The sequence below is a fragment of the Zygotorulaspora mrakii genome, chromosome 6 (genome assembly GCF_013402915.1).
Source record: "Zygotorulaspora mrakii chromosome 6, complete sequence".
In the NCBI taxonomy this organism is placed as follows: Eukaryota; Fungi; Ascomycota; class Saccharomycetes; order Saccharomycetales; family Saccharomycetaceae; genus Zygotorulaspora; species Zygotorulaspora mrakii.
The window spans coordinates 258,354-279,418 of record NC_050724.1 but is presented as its reverse complement, the minus strand read 5'-3'; the positions used below and the strand labels follow the sequence as shown (position 1 = coordinate 279,418).

Below are 21,065 nucleotides of genomic sequence, written 5' to 3'. Positions count from 1 at the left end.
TCTAATCAATTGCTTTTTCTGCCATTTTGTGTCTGCATAACTACAGAGCTACGTGTTCGAGCTTAGTTTTCAACTTCCAGGTATTACCACTCTGGTATGCGTTAGGGAGTTTTTCTAATTTATTCATTCACATATCCAGATGGTCAATTTAGCGAAGAGTAGCCTGATATCCGCATACACATCGTTAGCGAAATGACAAATTTTCAATGAAGATTTCAAAAAAGTGCCTAGCTCATGGATTTAAAGGTTTGACCTCGTTTCGAAATCTAGGAATCATAGCGTATATATGAGGACACGGCAAGAGCAGAAAATCACGATGGGGTCACAGTCAGGATTGACCATTGTCCTGCTAGTAGTTGGACAATACCAGCCAGGAGTAATTTTATCACGCTTTACGGAGATATTAGGTGAACAGGCTTCTTATCATGGGTCCTGCTAAGGGTTAGGAAGATCACCAAAACTAATGAATATATTCTTATGTGAATTCTAAAAATACAGACACTGAAAGGACATGAATGCTAGCATGCCACAAATTATACATCTCATAAATAATGGCAACTCTGCCCTAATTACTTGATCTAGACTACATGAGCGCATAGGTTGCAACAAGGATTGGGAGTTACCCTTCTGATGTAGCAAGTGTTGGGAGCGTGTGAGTTGAGATTGAGAGGAAATGGTTAGCGATTTCTGACTCCTTCATGATTGCTACATTGTGGTGCTGTCGATAAGTGCTATAGTCATAGTTGAGGATTCTGTTGCCTTCCTTGCTTTTCCTTCATGATATGCTCATTCCGCAAAATTTCCAGCGGGGAGCGAGCACCGCGGAGAAGGCAGGTTTCCCATTCTAATACATTCTTAGACTTTCTAAAAATTTCTGTTCATGTTTGTGGAGCGCAGAAAAGCCAGTCTCTGAAACATATATTGTTAATAAAGTTAACCTGATTTAAGTTAACCTGATTTGTACCCACAATTGGCAACAGTTACGCTATCTTGCTACCTCGAAAGTTATCCATTCAATATTAGTGAGATTTAGTCAAATTGAAATATGACCATCCTTCCAAACTCTGATTCACTAGTGTTTCGGGAAACTACAGATCCCGAAGTCATTAAATACACACACTTTCAGAATGGCAATAACTGGAAAGGAGAATTGAGCCTTGAAGAGTATGTTCAGAGAGAAGCAGTATTGGGCAAGTCAGAAATAGGACAAAAGGGAAAATCTACCGAGACAATAAAGAGGTTTCCTGAAGGGCATGAATGGGTCGGTCTGAAGTACTTCATATTAGAAAACCTAGAAGTAAATTCTGAAAAGGTGACTGATCGAATTGTGAGCAGTTGTGAAATTTTAGGTAGACTTGGAAGCTGCGTTTATCCCGGTTCAAAAGTTGAACCTTGCTTAGTGGCGACTATAGGTGGTGTTTATACTTCGCCGGAAAATCGAGGAAAAGGTTATGCCAGACAGATGATAGAGGCCCTCAATGACCATCTTGATGGTGTTCGTGATGCCCCGAACTCTCCTGATCTCATAAAAAATATGGTAGTCATCTTATATAGCGAAGTGGGAGAATATTACTCAAACATGGGCTTCAAGTCTGAACATGTACCACTGCATATCGTGACACAGTTGGATGAGATCGAGAAGCGGTATTGCCATCAAGGTACCATAGAAGGCAGAGAACTGGGATTTGGAGGCTATGAAGAGCTCGTTGCTCTACAAGACAAAGCATTCAGCAGAAATCTCGAGAAAGTACGCAAGCTCAATCCTTACAAATTTATCTTCACGGTTTCGGCTGATATCGATTTATATAAATGGTTTGCACATCGTGATCTTTTCATCATGAAAAAGACTAATAGAATGCAAAAGGATCTGAAATTTGGCTTTGCTCTTTCAGACAACAGTCACATAATATGGCATCATAATTGGAGTGGAGATTCTCTCATTATAGTTAAAGTATTCATGGAGGAGGGGAAGCCAGATGCACAATTAACGCTTTGTAAACTAATTACAATGGCTGTCAAGGAGACTAAAAAAACAGGACTGAAAAGTTTAGTCTTCTGGGATCAAGAGATCGAGATTAAACAATTCCCAGAGTTGCAAAAGGAATTATTGGAAATGGAGCATGAGTCAAATGTTTATGCTAAAAACAGTTCTCTAAGTGCATTCAGGCCACCTAAAGGCTTTGGTGTGGATAATGTCATATGGGACAATAACACCAAATTTTGTTGGTTTTAGATAGGATAAAATTCCAGAAAGTACTAATGTAGGTGATCATCTTGGCCTGCTGATTCAAACACTTCTATAAAAAATTTAATATTTATAATACTTCAAAATAGTTTTTCTTTAATGACCGCTTTATGCAGTGTCATTTTGTACTCTGCTTCGAAATGCAATCATCGAAAACAGGAACATGCAAAGCTCTCTTTTTACACTTATAAGTTAGCGGGTTCAGAAGTACTTTAAAAACCACCAATTAATAGATATGGTACCTCTTCATCGAGGTTCCCTCGTATCTTCAGTAAGATTATCGGGACTTTCACTTCTAAAACGCAGTTTAAAGAGAACTGTAGTTACTTCGACAGTCGATTGGAAACCTATAAAAAGTACAAGAACACCAAATGAGGAAGAGTCCAAAGGAAAGGGTCATGGAAAGAAGATTGTCCTAGGACTGATGTTTGCGATGCCAATAATTTCATTTTATCTAGGAACCTGGCAGGTGCGGAGACTTGAGTGGAAAACCAAATTAATTGCCAAATGTGAAAGTCGGCTAGCCTATGATCCAACTCCTTTGCCTAAGCGTTTTGCTCCAGAGATGTGTGAAAACTGGGAATACCGTAGAGTAACTTTGAAAGGAACTTTTCTACATGAAGAGGAGATGTTCGTGGGGCCACGGGTCAGGAATGGCGTGAAAGGGTATATATTGTTTACACCTTTCATCAGGAAAGATACAGGCGAAAAACTGCTAATTGAAAGAGGATGGGTTAGTGAGGACAAAGCTGTTCCCACATCAAGAAGCTTACAGCACCTTTCACTACCCAGGGGTGACAATGTAGAGCTTATGTGTTTAGTACGTGCTCCTCACCCGCGAGGAACCTTTCAATGGGAAAAATCTGATAAAAACTCGAGGTTATGGCAAGTTGCTGATATCTATGAGATGGCTGAGAGTTCAGGATGTCCACCAATCCACTTGCAAGCGATATACGACATGAAAGATCACTATTGGCCGGAGAGCAACAAGGAGATTGAACACGACTCGCAGGCAAGCAATAGCACCTCATCTAGATGGAATTTTTGGCCACAAAATACTGCTGCCAATGTAAACAGCACTGACGAAAAATCACTGCGTTTCACGTCAGAGGAGCCAGATTTAAAGGATGGCTTGGAATTCAATGAATGGCAATTTAGAAACGCGGGAGTTCCTATTGGTAAAGTGCCAAAAATAGATCTCAAGAACAACCATTTGCAGTACTTGGTGACATGGTATGGGCTTTCGCTACTAAGCAGCGTTTTCCTATTTGTTGCATTACGAAAATACAGGAAAGGATCAGGAGTGTCACAAGCACAAGTGAAAAAGGATAAATTAAGACACGCCAAAAAATTCATGTAAGTAAACGATAAATACGAATTCCCCCCATCTCTTGCTTTGTAAATAGAAACAGTATTTGAGCTGAGAGCCCTTTTTGTTTTTCACCGTATATTCTCGCGTTAGCGCGTAAGGTTTATTAGTTCGATGGATATAAAGAAGAGACATGGAGAAATACCTATACCATATCTTAGCAATGAGGAGCATTTAGACAAAGATCCCTGCTCTCAGTACCCGCAAGCATCGATGAGTCAGGAAAAGTCCAAGACATCAACAAAAAGATCCGCCACAGAATACCGGTTGTCTATTACCAGCAACCCCGGATCAAGAAGATCGTCACTGGGTGGGACAAATACGGAGGGACTCGCTGTAGGGAGTAACAGTCGTTCGGGTACCATAAATTCAATTGCAGATGACAATGAGAATTTTGTAAAAGAGTACATTTTACCTCAAATCCGAGAGTTAAGCGATTCAATGATAACGCTGGACGCGAATTTCACGCAATTAAACTTCATACACGAAAGCTTAGTGGATCTTGATGAGTCGCTAGGTGCTTTGCTTTATGGTTTAATGTGTAATTCATGGTGTGTTGATTTCCCGCATGTCTCTCACGACATTGAGGAGGAACTAAGAATCGCCAAGAGATTGGAGACACTGTCGCACGAGAAGAAGGCACTGTTACACGAACTGAATACCTTAAAGAATGAAGCACAACCTAAAAAAAACGATGGCGTCTCTCAGTTTGTACCTCCCAGTTTTCCCTCAACGCAATTGAGGATCCCTAATCCGCGTGTACAAGGAGGGCATATGCCACTTCATCAAGTGAGCAATGGGCCACAACATCAGCAACATCAAGATACAGCAGAAGACGAAATAGACAATGATGACAACAATAGTGAAGCATCGTTTATATCAAATCCCGGGATGGAGGGATCGGCTAAGCGTCATAAGTCTAATAAACCTTCCTCAGGCAGCCTGCGGAGAAAATCCATACTGCATACGATTAGAAATAGTATATCAACTACAACAGATTTCAATGCAGACATGAAAGACACGAGTGATCTAAGAAGATCATCAAGGCTGTCATTAGCAGGTGGCGCAACAAGAATTGTTCCAGGTCGCCCTACAACGGAAAGATCCACCGGCCTGATGATTAATGGGCATCCTGTCGGGACAAATGCATCAGCTACCAAAAAGAGCTCTAACAGTGTCCCCACGAAAAGGAGATTTCAAGCAAACAGACCTCCATTTAGATGATCTGAAGTGAAAAAACCGATCTTGCTGTTGTTTTTTTCTGAATGCTTACACCCAAATTCTTCCCGCTTTGTGTTCGGTGGTACACACAGCCGGTCGAGGATGCAGAAGATAAAAAATGAGCAAAAAGAGTCTTATGAAGTAATCATATGTGCTCGTTTGGTTTGTTTTTGAGAAGCTGTTGAATATATCGATTCAAATAAGATATGATGTTTGAGACGTTCTCATTTTTATTGAACTATTAAATAAAGAGGTCCTACAGCTGCTGGAACTTTCTTCATTAGTATTCCACCAAAAAGAGACGCACTACTGCGAATTAGGCATGAGCATGAGCATGAGCATGAGTGTGAGTATGAGTATGAGCAGCTCTAGCGCTGCATTAAATACAATGAGTGGAAGCATGTCCATGATAAGCTCGAGTACTCAGGGGTCTACGACGATGTCAATGTCTGATATGAGTATGAGTTCCAGCATGGTGATGCCAACTTCCACTGTAGCAGCGGCATCATCTTCCAGCATGAGCTCTAGCATGGACATGTCGGGGATGTCAATGGCCGCTTCTTCAACGTCTGGATCCATGGCAGCGGGTATGCAAATGGGTACAAGTACTTCGAGTTCGTCCATGAGTACGAATACAGCCTCTGCCAACGATATGGGTGGCATGAATATGGGAATGAACTCTTACTTGACTCCCAGGTACATGAACTACCCAGTTCTTTTCCATGGACTATCTGCAAACACCAAAGGTAAGGCATTTGGTATATTTTTATTAATCGTGGTTGCAGCATTCGTTTATAAATTTACTTTGTTTGTTAGTTGGTGCCTAGAAGTCAAATGGTTCAAAAAATGGAATAAAGGTCACAAGTCTACGATGGGTCTCGCCGCTAAGGGTTTAGATTTTTACAACGATGAACCTATACAGGTTACGCATCTCCCAAAGCTTCCTGTTTTCGTCTTTGACATATTTAGGCCCTCTACAATTGAGTTAGCACATGACCTCATAAGAACCGTGTTGACTTTTTTTGCAACCATGTTGATCTACATGCTAATGCTTGCTGCTATGTCACTCGTGCTAACCTATGTCTTTGCGGTGATTACTGGTTTAGCTTTGGCTGAGGTTTTCTTCAACAGATGTAAAATCTGCATGCTTAAGAGATGGCAAATACAAGCTGAGATTGAAAAAGCAAAGACGGGTGAAAATGATTGTCAATGTAACCCCGAAGAAGACGTCTCGTCGAATGAGAAAACAGTTCTAAGTAGAAGGTTGTCTAACACAAACGAAGCCGTAGATCCGGCATGCTGCTGCGCCAGCAGAGCTATGGAACAAGAAAAGCAGATGGAAAATGAAATTATGGAAAATGCTAAACTTCAAGAACAGTCGGGCAACATGGACTCTAACTTGATGCCAGCTGAGAAGTTCCGCTGAAAGCCCCATATATAAACATGTATAGAAATAGGTCATATTAAATGATGTCGTTACCTAATCATATGACTGCTATTATATGTCGGGTGCTCTCCAGAATTTTTATGTATCGTTTCCTACGTATACTAGCTTTTCACTTTACTGCAATAGTGACAAAGTTAACGAACTTGGAGAAGTTAAGATACAATTTCGTCAAATGTTTGAAATTTGTTGAAGAGAAAACATTAACTGTGGTACTGCATAATTGAAGGCTACGCTAGGTCTAAGCCTTTGATTTGAGCGATAAGAAGGGCTATCCACAAAATGTCGGATTCGGAGAATGCTGAGCAGGGCCTTCAGACTCGTAAGGAGGAAGAGGATCCCGTGATCAATGGCGGAGACGAAGACAAAGTACCAAGCGATGAAGAAGAAGGGGAAGACGTGTTCGATTCATCGGACGATGAAGATGAGGAAGATGATGAGGAGGAGGCAAGAACCGTGAAAGAAGGATTCATCGTTGACGATGAAGATGAGGATGGCGAAATAGGTGCATCCAATAAGAAAAGAAGAAAACATAAAAGAAAGCACAGAGAAACGGAAGAGGACGATAGGCTATCAGAGGACGATCTGGATCTTTTGATGGAAAATGCAGGTGTGAAGCGTCCCACTTCTAGTACTTCAGCAGGAAAATTGAAGAGATTAAAAAGAGCTGGTGATCAAGACGATACACAGCGTGGAGAATCCGCAACGGAAGCACCATCTAAGGACGGCTCAGATTCCCATCTTCAAGATTTCTTCTCTGATGACGAAGAAGAAAATGAAAATAAGGGCGACAAGGACGGTTTGAGAACTGATCGTGAGGATGAGGAGATGGACAATGAAAGGCATCGTTCCTCCAACAAGAGCGGTATCCTTGATGAGCTGGACGACTTCATTGAGGACGATGAATTCTCGGACGAAGACGAAGAGACAAGATTACAGAGACTCGAGGAAAGAAAGCTTTTAAGGGAGCAAAGGATGCAGCAACCAGTACATATAACGGGCCTCTCATCAGATAAAATTGACGAGATGTATGATATTTTTGGTGATGGACATGACTATGATTGGGCACTGGAAATCGAAAACGAAGAACTGGATCAAGGCACTTTGGATGAAACAGCCGCAGACGAAAACGAAGAAAGCGATGAACTTGGTGCGACAAAGGCCTCCAAAAAGAAAATCACGCTACAGGACATTTATGATTTACAAGATTTAAAGAGAAATTTAATGACCGAGGAAGATATGGTTATAAGAAGGACTGATATTCCTGAAAGATTTCAAGAGTTGAGGGCCGGTCTATCTCAGTACATTGAATTATCGGAGGAAGATCAAGAACTGGAAAAGAATTGGATTAGCGATAAAATCTCTATCGATAAGAACTTTGATCTTTCATACGATCTCACAGAATTCAAAGAATGCGTAAGCAATGCGATTAAGTTCATAGCTCATGAGAATTTAGAGGTCCCTTTCATCTATGCTTATCGTCGTAATTACATATCTTCAAAAGACAAAGATGGGTTCGTATTAAACGAAGATGATTTATGGGAAATTGTTGGTTTAGATATTGAATTTCACAGTATCATAGATAAAAGAGAATATGTGAAAAGCTTCTATCAAGAATTGAATGTCACAGATCCTATCGTTGATGAATATTTCAGAAATCAGAGTAATGCATCCACAGCTGAACTCAATTCGTTGCAAGATATTTATAATTTTCTCGAATTCAAGTATGCTCATGAGATTAATGATATGTTGTTGAGACATTCAGGCAAAAAGCACTTGAAAAATTCAAGTTATGAAAAGTTCAAATCAAGTGCGCTCTATCAAGCAATTAATGACGTTGGTATTACCGCAGATCAAGTTGGTGAAAATATCAGTACACAACACCAAATCCATACTCCAGTCGACCACCCCACTTTGAAGCCTCAAGAGGCAGTAGAATCCATTTTAAATGCTAATAGTGCTGATCTTCAAGTCTTCACCTCCAATACAAAATTAGCGTTAGATACTGTGAAAAAATACTACGCTCTGGAACTTTCAGAGAACACAAAAATCAGGGAAAAGGTCAGGACTGATTTTTACAAATACTATCTCGCCGATGTAGTCTTAACTTCAAAGGGTAAAAGAGAAATACAGAGGGGATCAATTTATGAGGATATTAAATATGCCATCAACAGGACTCCAATGCATTTCCGGAGAGAGCCAGACGTCTTTTTACGTATGCTGGAAGCCGAGGCGCTCAATTTACTAACAGTCAGACTTCATATGTCCTCGCAGGCTCAGTATGTTGATCATATGTTCCAGGTTGCTCTGGAAACTACAAACACTTCTCTTTCAGCAACAGAATGGAATAGTTTTCGTAGATCTGCTTTTGGTCAGGCAATGGATAAGATATTTGCCGACATTTCTCGTGAAATTAAGGATGATTTGTCCAAAAAATGTGAAAAGTTGGTATCAAAGACAATCCGCCATAAATTCATGACAAAACTGGACCAGGCTCCTTTTATTCCTAATCCAAAGGATCCAAAAATTCCAAAAGTTTTGACTTTGACTTGTGGCCAAGGTAGGTTTGGTTCAGATGCCATCATTGCTGTATACTTGAACCGTAAAAGTGATTTTGTGAAGGATTTCAAAATAGTGGATAACCCATTCGACCGTGGCAATCCTGAGAAGTTTGAAGAAACGTTGGATGATATAATTCAGAGTTGTCAACCTAATGCCATTGGTATCAATGGTCCAAATCCTAAGACTCAAAAGTTTTACAAGCGAGTTCAGGAAGTTCTGCATAAGAAACAAATTGTTGATAGCAGAGGGCATACGATTCCTCTCATCTATGTAGAAGACGAAGTTGCAATTCGTTATCAAAATTCAGATCGGGCTGCCCAGGAATTTCCAAATAAACCTCCATTGGTAAAATATTGTATTGCCTTAGCACGTTATATGCATTCGCCTTTATTGGAGTATGGGAACTTATCTGAGGAAGAATTAACATCCTTGGCTATTCATCCACATCAATCGCTGCTTCCGCGTGAGAAGCTTGTCAAAGCTTTGGAAACTGCATTTGTCGATATTGTCAATTTGGTTGGTGTAGAGGCTAACAAAGCTACAGATAACAGCTATTATGCCAGTGTTTTAAAATACATTGCAGGATTTGGGAAACGTAAAGCTATTGATTTTCTAGAGTCTCTGCAAAGATTAAACGAACCTTTACTTGCCCGCCAGCAACTCATAACTCACAATATTTTACACAAGACTATATTCATGAATTCTGCAGGGTTTCTGTATATATCTTGGAATGAAAAGAAGCAGAGATACGAAGATTTAGAACACGACCAATTAGATAGCACCAGAATCCATCCCGAAGACTACCATTTAGCTACTAAGGTGGCTGCCGATGCCCTGGAATACGATCCCGATGCTATTGCTGAGAAGGAGGAACAGGGAACCATGAGCGAATTTATCGAGATCCTGAGGGAGGACCCAGATCGAAGATCTAAACTAGAATCTCTAAATCTCGATTCTTATGCGGAGGAGCTGGAAAAAAACACTGGTCAAAAGAAACTAAACAATTTAAATACGATTGTTTTAGAGCTCCTGGAAGGGTTTGAAGAATTGAGAAATGATTTCCATCCATTACATGGTGAAGAAATATTTCAGAGTCTGACCGGCGAGAACGAAAAGACATTCTTTAAAGGTGCAATTGTTCCTGTTAGAATCGAAAGATTCAGACATAATGACATACTATGCCTAACGAATTCCCAGGTTGACTGTATAGTGAACGCACAAAGACATGCTGGTGTTCAATACAAAAGGCCTCCGAGCGAACTATATGAGATCGGTAAAACATACAGATCTAAGATTATTTTTATTGACTATGAAAATATCACGGCAGAAGTGTCTCTTTTGGAACATGATATCAAACATCAATACGTACCAATCACATTTAGTAAAGATCCATCGATATGGGATTTGAAGCAAGAATTGGAGGACTCAGAAGAGGAGAAAAAGATCACTATGGCAGAAGCTCGTGCTAAAAGAACTCATCGTGTTATTAATCATCCTTACTACGTGCCATTCAATGGCAAGCAGGCAGAAGATTACCTGAGAAGTAAGGAACGTGGTGATTTTGTCATCAGACAGTCTAGCAGAGGTGATGATCATTTGGTTATTTCTTGGAAATTGGATAAAGACTTATTTCAACACATAGATATTCTGGAACTAGAGAAGGAGAATCCCCTTGCATTAGGAAAGATATTAGTTGTGGAAGGTCAAAAATACCACGATTTAGATCAAGTTATTGTTGAATGCTTGCAAAACAAAGTTAGACTCCTGAATGAAATCACATCCAATGAAAAATTCAAAAGCGGTAATAAAAAAGATGTCGTGAAGTTTATTGAAGATTATTCCAAGGTCAATCCAAACAAATCAGTTTACTATCTTTCCTTTAACTATAATAATCCAGGTTGGTTTTATCTAATGTTTAAAGTTAACGCACAGAGTCCTCTATACACTTGGAATGTCAAATTGACGCATACCGGGTTTTTCCTTGTGAACTATAATTACCCAAGTGTCATCCAATTGTGCAATGGTTTCAAAACATTACTGAGATCAAGTACGAATAGAAATAAAACTGCTACCTATCATTAGTTGTTTTTGTATAGAATATGCGGCCTTCTTCGCATAGTATTTCGTTAGAACAATTGTAATAAGTAAGAAAGCTGCGAGGATTTTGGCTATCTTTTCCTTGATCTCTTAAGAAATCAGAAAATGTCTTTCGAATATTCATAATCAGGGCTTCCATAAGGTCAAACTACGAGATTTGTACTAATTTTTCTTCCTCTTATTAGACCCAAAAATAGAAAGAATCGAGCATCTTTTAAAGAATGCTAGTATCTTTTTGAGGTCCTCAGTGAATTCGAATTTTCCCTCAAGGTCTTGAAGATATCGATAAAAAGTTGATAGGCAAGATCATGTAAGCATTTTTAAAACCCATATTGTAAAAGATCACTCTACTGTTTATTCACATAACAGTTCGAGAATGACAACGTATTTACATATTCCAGTACATGGTGCTGGAAATTCGTCTCTTGCTGGTGCGAGGTTTTGTGGTCATTTGAGGTAAACAAGGTTGTAATTAAGACAGGAAAACCGTTACAAATGCATTTGTTGAATAATAGTCTTGATAACGTTTGCAATGGTACACCAAGTGCTACGAAACATTGGATTTACCCAATTAAATAGAACAAGACGAGTGCATACCAGGTCAAAATAGCTACTTCAAATGAGTAATCGAAGCCTTCGCGGATTCAGGATCCCTGTATAATAAAAACACCGCTCAGTGAAGGCAGGCAATTGTCAAAACGCACGTCAGCGCATTAACCCCTTTGAAAGCTACCAGAATAACAGTAAACTATCTTCTTTCTCCAACAAAATTCAAAAGAACTGCCTAAAGTTGTCATGTAAGCTGGATGAAATATCTCAGGCAATGGTTATTTCTTACTTTTTGTACTGACTTCCACGTCACACTGAAAGTTATACGTTTTATGGGCAAGGGCATACGTAAATTTACTCCTTTGAAGAACTATCCTCACAATGGGAATAAGTATGGTTAAACATTTCAGGGAAGTGTTTACCCATCATCCCAGAAATGAGATTCTTGCCGAGGAATTAAATTTCATTTACCGGTAATTCCTCGCGCTGTGTCAAGCAGATCTCGCATCGAGCATTGAACAGCAGACTCCCACACGCACGCACATTTAAGCTTGTAGTGTAATACTGAATGGTGAAATCATTCAATTGTCGATCTTTGCCAGTGTAGCCAACTATATTCACCTAAGAATGTTAAAACCTACAGTTAAGATGCTCATTCAGGGCAATAAGTATCGTGTCGCAGCTACCAATAACGCACTTATGCCTACTTCATCCATTACTAGGTCTCTGAAGGCTGCTAATATTACAAGGCATACTAGTTACCGATTCAATTCAAGCCCATCAGAGAAACCTTCGGCGAATAAGATGGTAAATGTGGCACCACCAAAGCCCTCTCTGTGGACAAGAGTCAAAAAGGAAGCAAGACATTATGTGGATGGCACAAAATTGCTGGGTCTAGAAATGAAGATATCTTTCAGATTACTCTCGAAAATGTCTGCCGGTTATGAATTGACACGTAGAGAAATGCTGCAATTGAAGAGAACGACCCAGGATATCATCAGACTGGTACCGTTTGCGGCGTTTGTCCTAGTGCCATTTGCTGAATTGTTATTGCCTGTTGCATTGAAACTGTTTCCAAATTTATTACCTTCAACATATGAATCCAGCAAAGATAAAGAGTCCAAACTGGCTAGTTTGAGGAAAAGCAGAAAGTTAATGGCCGAAATCATCAAGGACAACACATCACATTTCAAACCGGTCAACATTTCAGATGAACAAAAGGCTGTGTTCAACAAATTCTACGAGCATGTGCGCAAAACCGGTGAGCCAGAATCAAGACAGCAGCTGATTCAAGTTGCAAGGTTGTTTACAGATGACACCGTTCTGGACAATGTTACGCGGTCATACTTGGTGGCCATCGCGAAATACATAAATTTGCAACCCTTCGGCACCGACGTTATGCTCCGTTATCGTATCAGGTACAAGATGCTTGAGTTGAAGAAGGACGATCTCTCGATCTACTATGAAGGGATTGATCAACTCAGCCCAGCAGAGCTCTTCACCGCCTGTTCTTCCAGAGGTATCAGGTGTCTAAACGTCGACGACTCTGTCCTGAGAGATAACTTGCGCCTGTGGCTGAACATGAGACTGAAGGATAAGATTTCCTCCACCCTATTGATAATGGCTACCGCGTACAACTACGGTGAAATTACCTCCAGGAAATCTCTCTACGACGCTCTATGTGACGTGCTGAGCGGCATACCAGACGAGTTGTATCATGAAGTCAAGGTGAACATTGTGAAAGAAGACCATGTATCCGCCAAACAGAGGTTGGTCCAATTGAAAGAGCAAGAGGAAATCATGAAGGAGGAGGAACAGCAGGAGAAGAACTCGCTTGTCCGTGTGAAGGATCAACTGAGCCTAGATGACATAGATAACCAATCAACACTGCCTCGTCATACGCCACCGCTGTCTTTTACTGGTAAGATGTCGCCTGTGGCAAAAACGCAAGAGCAAGTGCCTCAGCAGTCCATAGCCCAGCCATCGGCTGACGCCTCTCAAAATTCTACCAAGAGTAGCGATTGAGACTTGTACATAATCTTTTTATTCTTTCTGCTTTGACAATCATATCTTCTAGAGCCTTCCTTGTATAATGATTATTAAGCATGTTCTGCAATTGGCGGCTATCAGAGGTGTATATCCGCGAATTGAGTGGCAAAATTTCTACGCGGCAATTGAAATAAGGGGATTAAAAGTCTTGGCACCTCCAGAATATTGATATATAAGAGAGGGACTATGGATGGCATAAGCACATCGTTGAGTTGGTTTGGCAAGATCTGGGAAGTACAATCAAGAGGTAAAAGATATTAATAAAAATAAAATGAGTTCAAGTTCACCAGAAATCAAGATGCTGAGAAGCGAACTATCGAAGATTCCAATAGGTTATGGTTTGATGTCTTTCACGTGGAGAGCTGAGCCCATTCCACAAGAGCAAGCATTCCCAGCTTTGAAAAGAGGCGTGGAGATGGCAGTTAAGAACGGGCACAAAGCGTTTTTCAACGTTGGTGAGTTCTACGGTCCCGATTGGTCGAATTTAAAGCTGGTAAGAGCCTTTTTCGAGAAATATCCAGCTTTGAGAGAGAGCGTTATCATCAGCTGTAAAGGTGGAATGAACAATCAGACTCTGTCGCCAAAGGGTCGGTATGACGATGTTGTCAGCAGCGTGGAAAAATGTGTATCAGAGATTGGTGGTCCAATTGATTTGTTTGAAGTGGCCAGATTGGACAAAAGCATCTGCACAGGTGGTGCGGTTTACCCATACGAATCGTTCAAAGCCCTGGCAGCAATGGTGGAGAACGGTGCCATTGGCGGTATCTCTCTAAGTGAAGTGACAGCGGAGGAAATTCGCGCCATAGCCAAGGACTGGCACAATTACTTGGTGGCCGTTGAGATTGAATTGTCGATGTTTAGTCCTCAGGTTCTAACAAATGGCGTTGCAAAGACTAATAGCGATTTTGGTTTGGTTACTGTTGCATATTCCCCATTAGGGAGGGGATTGCTGACTGGGCAGGTGAAGAGTACTAGCGATATACCCAAAGGTGATTTTAGATCTTTATTGGTGAGATTTTCTGACGACAGTCTTAAAAAAAACCTGGTTCTCGTCGAGTTCTTGAAGGAGGAAATTGTTGCTAAGCGTCCGGCTGATAATCCAATTACCTTGGTGGAAGTTTCTTTGGGCTGGGTTAGACATTGGAATTCACGGAGTGAGTATGCCAATACTCATTTCCTGCCAATTCCAAGCGGTTCAAGTGTTTCAAAAGTTGAGGAGAACATGAATGAAGTCAAAACCGTTATCACAAAGGCAGAATTTCAAAAGATTACCGACTTCTTGAAAAATTTTGAAACCACCGGTGATCGCTATGAAGTGGCGCATTGAAGTGTCACTAGTGACCATTCGTCATATACACATCGCAAAGAGGAACACTGAAAACGCTGATGTTTTTTATAAATTTTATATGCTTTATAGCAAAATACATGGTTTGCTTTTGCTAACTCACAAAAACTGCTTGCCATTTCTAATAGTAGGCTTTGCAAATTTTCTGACATAGACTAGCAAAAGCTTATGAATGAATTTGCTAAGTTCCCCCTTAAACATAAACAGGAGACCTTGCACCAAAACACCCTTTGCAAGCTGTGGTCTGATACCTTTCCACAAACCTAAAACGCCTTCAGTTTGATACAAGAAAACCAGCACTTGTTGGAAACTGGTAAATTTACTCCCCCTTCTCTGCAAAGATGCTTTTGATACAATCAAGGGCTGCGTGATAATGGTTGATATCATTTTTGACAGTACTCCAAGCATGAAGTTTTGTCCAGCACTCAATTGCGTGTTACCTCGGGAAGAATCGTCAGCTGAAAAGAAAGCACTCTTCAACTTCTGATAGGACGCATATGTTATGGATGGGTTAATAGTTAATACCAATGACACTTTAAGTCCCTTCCAAAGTCCCGTGATACTGCCGTTCTGCTCTTTTACAATTTGTTTCACAATATGCCCTACTTTAGCATCCTCGGAAGACTTCGAGCTCATTGTCTGCTGTCTTGTAGATATAACCGAAACGGGATTCGTGAGCAACTGGGATGTCGCAGCTGCGACCACACCCAAAAGCAATTCTTCGAAGGTACTGAACCCAGCATATCTTCCCCGAGCACCCTTGTTCTTTATTGAAGAGTAGTATTTTCGGATGAGAGTATACCAAAAAAAATAGCAGAAGCTTTGAATAAAACTAGCCAGCACTGATGTCGTCATACCTTGGTACAAACCCTTGAACCCCCTCGCTTTGAAAATGCGATAGATACAATCCAACGCGCTATTGTACTTTCTATCTCGAGTAGATTCTTCGGATTTTTGCTCTTCATAGCCCTTTTGATCCACTTGTGTCTGCAACAGTGTCTTCGATAAATCCAATGGGTATACAGCGATATTGGCTAAAGATGAAGCAACCGCACCAGTCAGTGCAGCCTCAAAAGACGCCATACTACGAACTGTTAACTTCTAGCTAGCAGAGCTGTTCCATGCACTCGTCAACAAATGTCGATAGACCCCATTTATATATCAAACAATCCCCTCTAAAATTAGTATTCAAACTCAGAAACGACCGGAATATCTCCAGTCTATATATTCGGATCGAATATCTTGTATCCGAAATGTCGTGAAGTCGCGTGGAACGAACTTTTGAGGGAACCTTGAAAAACTTGCTGGATTATGAACAATCAATTAATACCTAAGCTATTATTATGACACAGGCAAGTCAGTAAATCATTTGAACGAGCCTGTAACGAGCGAACTTATGTCTCAGTACATTGGGAAAACAATTTCCCTAATCTCCGTCACAGATAACAGGTACATTGGATTACTGGAGGATGTTGATTCAGACAAAGGCACAGTCACTTTGAGAGAGGTGCGCTGCTTTGGCACAGAGGGTCGTCGAAATTGGGGGCCGGAAGAAATCTTTCCGACTCCAACAGTCTACAAGTCTGTCAAATTTAACGGTAATGAGGTCAAGGATTTGAGTATCCTAGATTGTAAGCTAGAAGATGTTCAGCCGCTTGTTCCCCCTCCAGGTGCGGGACAACGAAGCACAGCACCAGTAGCCCCTTCGGCACCTCATCAAGTGCAGCCTCAGGTGATGCATCCACAAGCACAATTTTCGCCACAGGCCCAACAAGTTTCACAGCCTCCACAAGCATCCCAACCTCTGCAACCTTCGCAGCCTCCTCAACCTTTACAACATGCCCAACCACAAGTGCCTGCAGCGGTTGCCGGTTATGGAGTATACGCTCCTAACCCATCTATGGTCGCTCCCCCTGCTGCTGTAAGTACAGAACAAACTGTAAAACCGAAACAACCACGAAAGGAAAAGACATTGTCAAAGAACCGTAATCAAGATCGACAACCAAAGGGCCACAGTGGCTCGACTGAGAAGAAAGTCGAAATTCCAACAGAAGATTTCGATTTTCAAACTAGCAATGCGAAATTTGCAAAAGACGGTAAAACTGGAAGTGTTCCAGAAGATGATTCGCATGGTCATCCGGAAACGCCATCAGAAAAATCAGGTGATGCGGATGACTTTTACAACCAAAAATCATCGTTCTTCGATTCTATTTCTACCTCTACTGAAACCAATACGAACATGAGATGGCAAGAGGAGAAAGAAATGAATTTGGATACCTTTGGGCAAGCATCTGCAAGGCCGCGATTTGGAGGTCGTGGCGGTCACAGAGGCGGCAGAGGTGGAAGAGGTCGTGGTAGAGGCAGAGGTGGCTCAAGTGGCAGAGGCAGAGGTGGATATAATTTTGGCAACAACAATAACAACTATGGCAGCCATCAAACTCAAAACCAAAACATTGAATTTTAGTAAGGATAAAAAATGGTGCATACCAAATAAAATTTCTACCAAAAAAACCATAATATATATATACGTAAAGATGCACATATATGTAACATTCCTAGATTTAATTTGCGCAAAATATCGATATCGGTGACTCAAAACCTTACATCATGTGGATAACATTTGTGCTTTCTTCCATCATTTCTAATACTTCGTTCTTTATCTCTTGGCATGCTCTTTCTCATATCAAAAGCGTCGGTATTGTCATCTGTGTTCTTCAAACTGGTGGGATAACCATCATCACCCGAACTGTAGTATCCGATTACTCTCCTAAATACACTGTAACCCAATTTTTCGTAGAGTTTAATTGCTAAATAATTATTGCACTTAACAAATAAATCAACAAAATTAACTTCGTGAGGCCGTGAATCCGTAATTGCTTCAAGGGCTTTGCAAAGTCTCGACGCTAGCGAAACTCTACGAAATGTTGGAGCAATCGTGACGGCAGTTATATGACAGTGCCAGTCATGGCCTTTTCCCTCTGTTTTTGCCATCATGTATCCAGATATATTACTGCAGTTATCATTTTCATCTATTGTCGTTTCAATACTTTTGAAGAATAATTGAGGCCAGAATACTAAGTATTCGAAGTAGAATCCCAACGGAAAATTCTCCGTTAGTATATCTAGGTTTATGTTGTTTAATCGGAAGAGATCCGTGGCCTCAAAAGGCTGTAATGATGTCATTTCTTGGTTCTTTTCATTATCTTCAGTTTCGAAATGGACCTTTTTTTCTGTGATTGAATTTTCGATTTTCATATTTCAAATTTCAAGTGACCATTTCCGCTACCTTAAATATACAGGATGATCGATTTGAGAAGAAGATGGCAAGTTTATTGCCTGATTTATTGGTTTCCATGCATTTAATTCTCTCAGATCTGAAAACTTCCGGAATGTCTGTAATAAGCCAGGAATCACTTCTAAGTATGTCGATTGCATAGAGTCCCTGATTTCCGCCAACAAGTATGCCGCCATTACCGTTACCAAGCGTCCTCAAAATTGGTTGCGAATAAGAATCTTGCGAGACTTCTGTAGCCATGTTACGCAACATTTTATCATAAAACGTTTTTTCTGTGGTTTCTGCAGTTGCTGCACTCTCCCAGGTCGGGATTTCTACAAGTAATAACCTCATATAAGGTATATGCGAAGTCGCTACAGCTAGAGTACTTCTTGAAGACAGTTGTGGTATCCCATCAATACATTTGTCACCCAAGATAACCATATCTCTCACGTTGAAGGAGAAAGCATTAAATTGTGAGTTATTCAAAGCGATTTTGTAAGTTAGAAGTAATCTATCGCGCGCCACTGTATAGCACATAACATGAGTATAGTCTTGCCTCGTGAGAAAAATCATTATCTCATCTGAACTCCCGCAGCCATTGGCTTTGCGCGCTATCTGTAATGATGTGCATGGCGAGAGTAATTTCACTTTCCACAATTCTTCAAAATCTCCGGTTGCCAGATCTAGTTTATGCAGCTTCAAATAGTTATCCAGACCACAGGAAACGATCACCCAGGAGCCCTCCACCTGCGGTACGAAGCTAATATGACTGATAATCCTTTGATGCAGCTTGAATTTATAATCCGAAGTACCCTCGTTCACCACCAATAAGGTTCCATCCAGACAGCAAAGGTAATAAGCTCCTGTGTGCCCAATGGATCCACACTGTCTGATAATCCCGTTTTTCTTGCCTAATTCGCTCAAATCGCTGTACAGCCGGCCTTCCTTGTAAATGCACACTTCCTTAATGGAGGTAGAGATTATCAATGAGTCGTCTGGGTCGCACCAGGAGACACTGAGCGGTAGTCCGCCCGGCAAAGCATCTTTGTCCACTGCCAACGGGACCGCGCTGAATTTCAGAAGATGGTTCCACGACGGAACGAAATGCTTCCGGGTGTCAATGGCCACCAGCCTGTCGTTAACAGTCAATTTTTGCATTTCCTGTGCAACAACCTCTTGCCCGAATTCGATCCTTTCGCCCACCAGGGTCTCCAATGCCTCAAAAATGCTACCATTGTCACTATCCATCAGGACCTTGGATGTCTGACCAGACTCCCTCAAAAACGCATTCAACGTATGAGAGAATCCGTTTTTTTTCAGATAGTTGGCTACTATAATCTTGCAGCAGTCCTTTACAGTCTCAGCTTGTTCTTGATTCATTGCACCGAAAATAATAAAATTGGCGTGACACTATTTATACCGACACAGCCAGATTCCTACCAATCTCAGCCACTTTCACTTTCACTTTCACTTTCACCTCGATTTCCCTTGCGATGCCCTTAATGAAATATATATAAATGTATAGTCTTTGAAGTCTTCATGATTCATTTGTTTTCTTGTGACTGCATCCTTGACTAACACCCAACTCCTGTTTCATACATCCATACACCCGTTCATCCTCTTCTCCATATTCGTTTCGCGTGCCGCGAAATTATTTCAGTCGAGGTTGTTTTCCGCCCGTGCCAGACAGAGCACGTCTCTGCCCAGACCGACATACTGTTCGCAGCGCCCGCTGGAGCCCAGACAGGCGGTTGGCCTGGGAAAGCCAAGCAGCGATTCAATCTGGCGGCAGGGAGCCTAGGCTCGCGGCAGCATACCGCCGCGAGCTGAAACGGTTTCACGTCCCCCCGTCGTTGAGCTGCTGTCCTGCCTGGAAGGGAGTCCAGAACGAACCTGATGGAAGCGAGCCAGGAAGCCAGGGGGCAAGGAAGCAAGTAAGCAAAGATTCACCAGCTCATGGACAGCTGGTGAGATTTTGTTTGAACGTGGTTGGATTCTGTTAGTGGATGTTGGTTGAAATTATTAAACTTATAGTAGACTTTAAATTCAGTTTCTGACTTTACTTCATATTACGTAGAAATTAGAACAACTAACAACAGCCAAACATGGGTAAGGGTAAGCCAAGAGGTTTGAACTCCGCTAGAAAGTTGCGTGTCCACAGAAGAAACAAGTATGTTATAGAGATATCTTGAATGGAAAAGAGCTGTCGATTGACAGGTGCCGAAGCCGGAATGCAGTGCCGTGGAGGAGGGTTGATATCTGATTCGAGAATCATGGTTTCGAGAATTGAAGGGCAGAGTTTGAAATCAGGACCGAAATGTGATTAGTATTCCAGTTTGGCATTGCATTTAGGTTGGAACAAGTTCTAAGAGCGTTTACTAACTTTATTTTTTTCATTTTTTGACAGCCGTTGGGCCGAAAACAACTATAAGAAGAGATTATTGGGTACTGCTTTCAAGTCCTCTCCATTTGGTGGTTCTTCTCACGCTAAAGGTATCGTTTTGGAAAAATTAGGTATCGAATCCAAACAACCAAACTCTGCTATCAGAAAGTGTGTGAGAGTTCAATTGATCAAGAACGGTAAGAAGGTTACTGCTTTCGTTCCTAACGATGGTTGTTTAAACTTTGTTGATGAAAATGACGAAGTCTTGTTGGCTGGTTTCGGTAGAAAAGGTAAGGCTAAGGGTGATATTCCAGGTGTCAGATTCAAGGTCGTTAAAGTGTCTGGTGTTTCCTTGCTAGCTTTGTGGAAGGAAAAGAAGGAGAAGCCAAGATCATAAGCAAATCGAGATTTTATTATATCGCTTGCCATTGTATTTTCTTACTTTCCACGCCGCACGAATGATATTTTCTTTAATCAGAAAGATAGATTTCATTTAATTTTACATACTTGTTTAAGGAATGTAT

The 21,065-nt window shown here is 41.1% G+C and overlaps 12 protein-coding genes across 12 annotated transcripts; 9 read left to right on the top strand and 3 right to left on the bottom strand.

The window, feature by feature from the left end:
* Positions 1–1,045: 1,045 nt before the first annotated feature.
* On the top strand, positions 1,046–2,233 carry HG535_0F01380 (uncharacterized protein; the record flags this gene model as incomplete). Its single annotated transcript, XM_037289458.1, has 1 exon — positions 1,046–2,233. One exon carries the CDS (start codon positions 1,046–1,048, stop codon positions 2,231–2,233), a length of 1,188 nt encoding a protein of 395 aa, XP_037145353.1.
* A 247-nt stretch (positions 2,234–2,480) lies between these two features.
* SHY1 (cytochrome oxidase assembly protein SHY1) lies at positions 2,481–3,605 on the top strand (the record flags this gene model as incomplete). Its single annotated transcript, XM_037289457.1, has 1 exon — positions 2,481–3,605. The coding sequence occupies one exon, from the start codon at positions 2,481–2,483 to the stop codon at positions 3,603–3,605; it is 1,125 nt and encodes a 374-aa protein (XP_037145352.1).
* Positions 3,606–3,728: 123 nt separating this feature from the next.
* On the top strand, positions 3,729–4,838 carry DAM1 (Dam1p; the record flags this gene model as incomplete). The annotated part of the gene is made up of 1 exon (XM_037289456.1): positions 3,729–4,838. One exon carries the CDS (start codon positions 3,729–3,731, stop codon positions 4,836–4,838), a length of 1,110 nt encoding a protein of 369 aa, XP_037145351.1.
* A 319-nt stretch (positions 4,839–5,157) lies between these two features.
* Positions 5,158–6,261, top strand: CTR1 (high-affinity Cu transporter CTR1; the record flags this gene model as incomplete). Its single annotated transcript, XM_037289455.1, has 1 exon — positions 5,158–6,261. One exon carries the CDS (start codon positions 5,158–5,160, stop codon positions 6,259–6,261), a length of 1,104 nt encoding a protein of 367 aa, XP_037145350.1.
* A 300-nt stretch (positions 6,262–6,561) lies between these two features.
* SPT6 (chromatin-remodeling histone chaperone SPT6) lies at positions 6,562–10,923 on the top strand (the record flags this gene model as incomplete). Its single annotated transcript, XM_037289454.1, has 1 exon — positions 6,562–10,923. The coding sequence occupies one exon, from the start codon at positions 6,562–6,564 to the stop codon at positions 10,921–10,923; it is 4,362 nt and encodes a 1,453-aa protein (XP_037145349.1).
* A 1,191-nt stretch (positions 10,924–12,114) lies between these two features.
* On the top strand, positions 12,115–13,512 carry YLH47 (Ylh47p; the record flags this gene model as incomplete). Its single annotated transcript, XM_037289453.1, has 1 exon — positions 12,115–13,512. One exon carries the CDS (start codon positions 12,115–12,117, stop codon positions 13,510–13,512), a length of 1,398 nt encoding a protein of 465 aa, XP_037145348.1.
* Positions 13,513–13,807: 295 nt separating this feature from the next.
* HG535_0F01320 (pyridoxine 4-dehydrogenase) lies at positions 13,808–14,863 on the top strand (the record flags this gene model as incomplete). Its single annotated transcript, XM_037289452.1, has 1 exon — positions 13,808–14,863. The coding sequence occupies one exon, from the start codon at positions 13,808–13,810 to the stop codon at positions 14,861–14,863; it is 1,056 nt and encodes a 351-aa protein (XP_037145347.1).
* Positions 14,864–14,980: 117 nt separating this feature from the next.
* Positions 14,981–15,964, bottom strand: ANT1 (Ant1p; the record flags this gene model as incomplete). The annotated part of the gene is made up of 1 exon (XM_037289451.1): positions 14,981–15,964. One exon carries the CDS (start codon positions 15,962–15,964, stop codon positions 14,981–14,983), a length of 984 nt encoding a protein of 327 aa, XP_037145346.1.
* A 313-nt stretch (positions 15,965–16,277) lies between these two features.
* SCD6 (Scd6p) lies at positions 16,278–17,345 on the top strand (the record flags this gene model as incomplete). The annotated part of the gene is made up of 1 exon (XM_037289450.1): positions 16,278–17,345. The coding sequence occupies one exon, from the start codon at positions 16,278–16,280 to the stop codon at positions 17,343–17,345; it is 1,068 nt and encodes a 355-aa protein (XP_037145345.1).
* A 128-nt stretch (positions 17,346–17,473) lies between these two features.
* NAT3 (peptide alpha-N-acetyltransferase complex B subunit NAT3) lies at positions 17,474–18,136 on the bottom strand (the record flags this gene model as incomplete). Its single annotated transcript, XM_037289449.1, has 1 exon — positions 17,474–18,136. One exon carries the CDS (start codon positions 18,134–18,136, stop codon positions 17,474–17,476), a length of 663 nt encoding a protein of 220 aa, XP_037145344.1.
* A 10-nt stretch (positions 18,137–18,146) lies between these two features.
* Positions 18,147–19,538, bottom strand: HG535_0F01280 (uncharacterized protein; the record flags this gene model as incomplete). The annotated part of the gene is made up of 1 exon (XM_037289448.1): positions 18,147–19,538. One exon carries the CDS (start codon positions 19,536–19,538, stop codon positions 18,147–18,149), a length of 1,392 nt encoding a protein of 463 aa, XP_037145343.1.
* A 725-nt stretch (positions 19,539–20,263) lies between these two features.
* RPS23B (40S ribosomal protein uS12) lies at positions 20,264–20,938 on the top strand (the record flags this gene model as incomplete). Its single annotated transcript, XM_037289447.1, has 2 exons — positions 20,264–20,328; positions 20,566–20,938. 2 exons carry the CDS (start codon positions 20,264–20,266, stop codon positions 20,936–20,938), a joined length of 438 nt encoding a protein of 145 aa, XP_037145342.1.
* Positions 20,939–21,065: the final 127 nt, after the last annotated feature.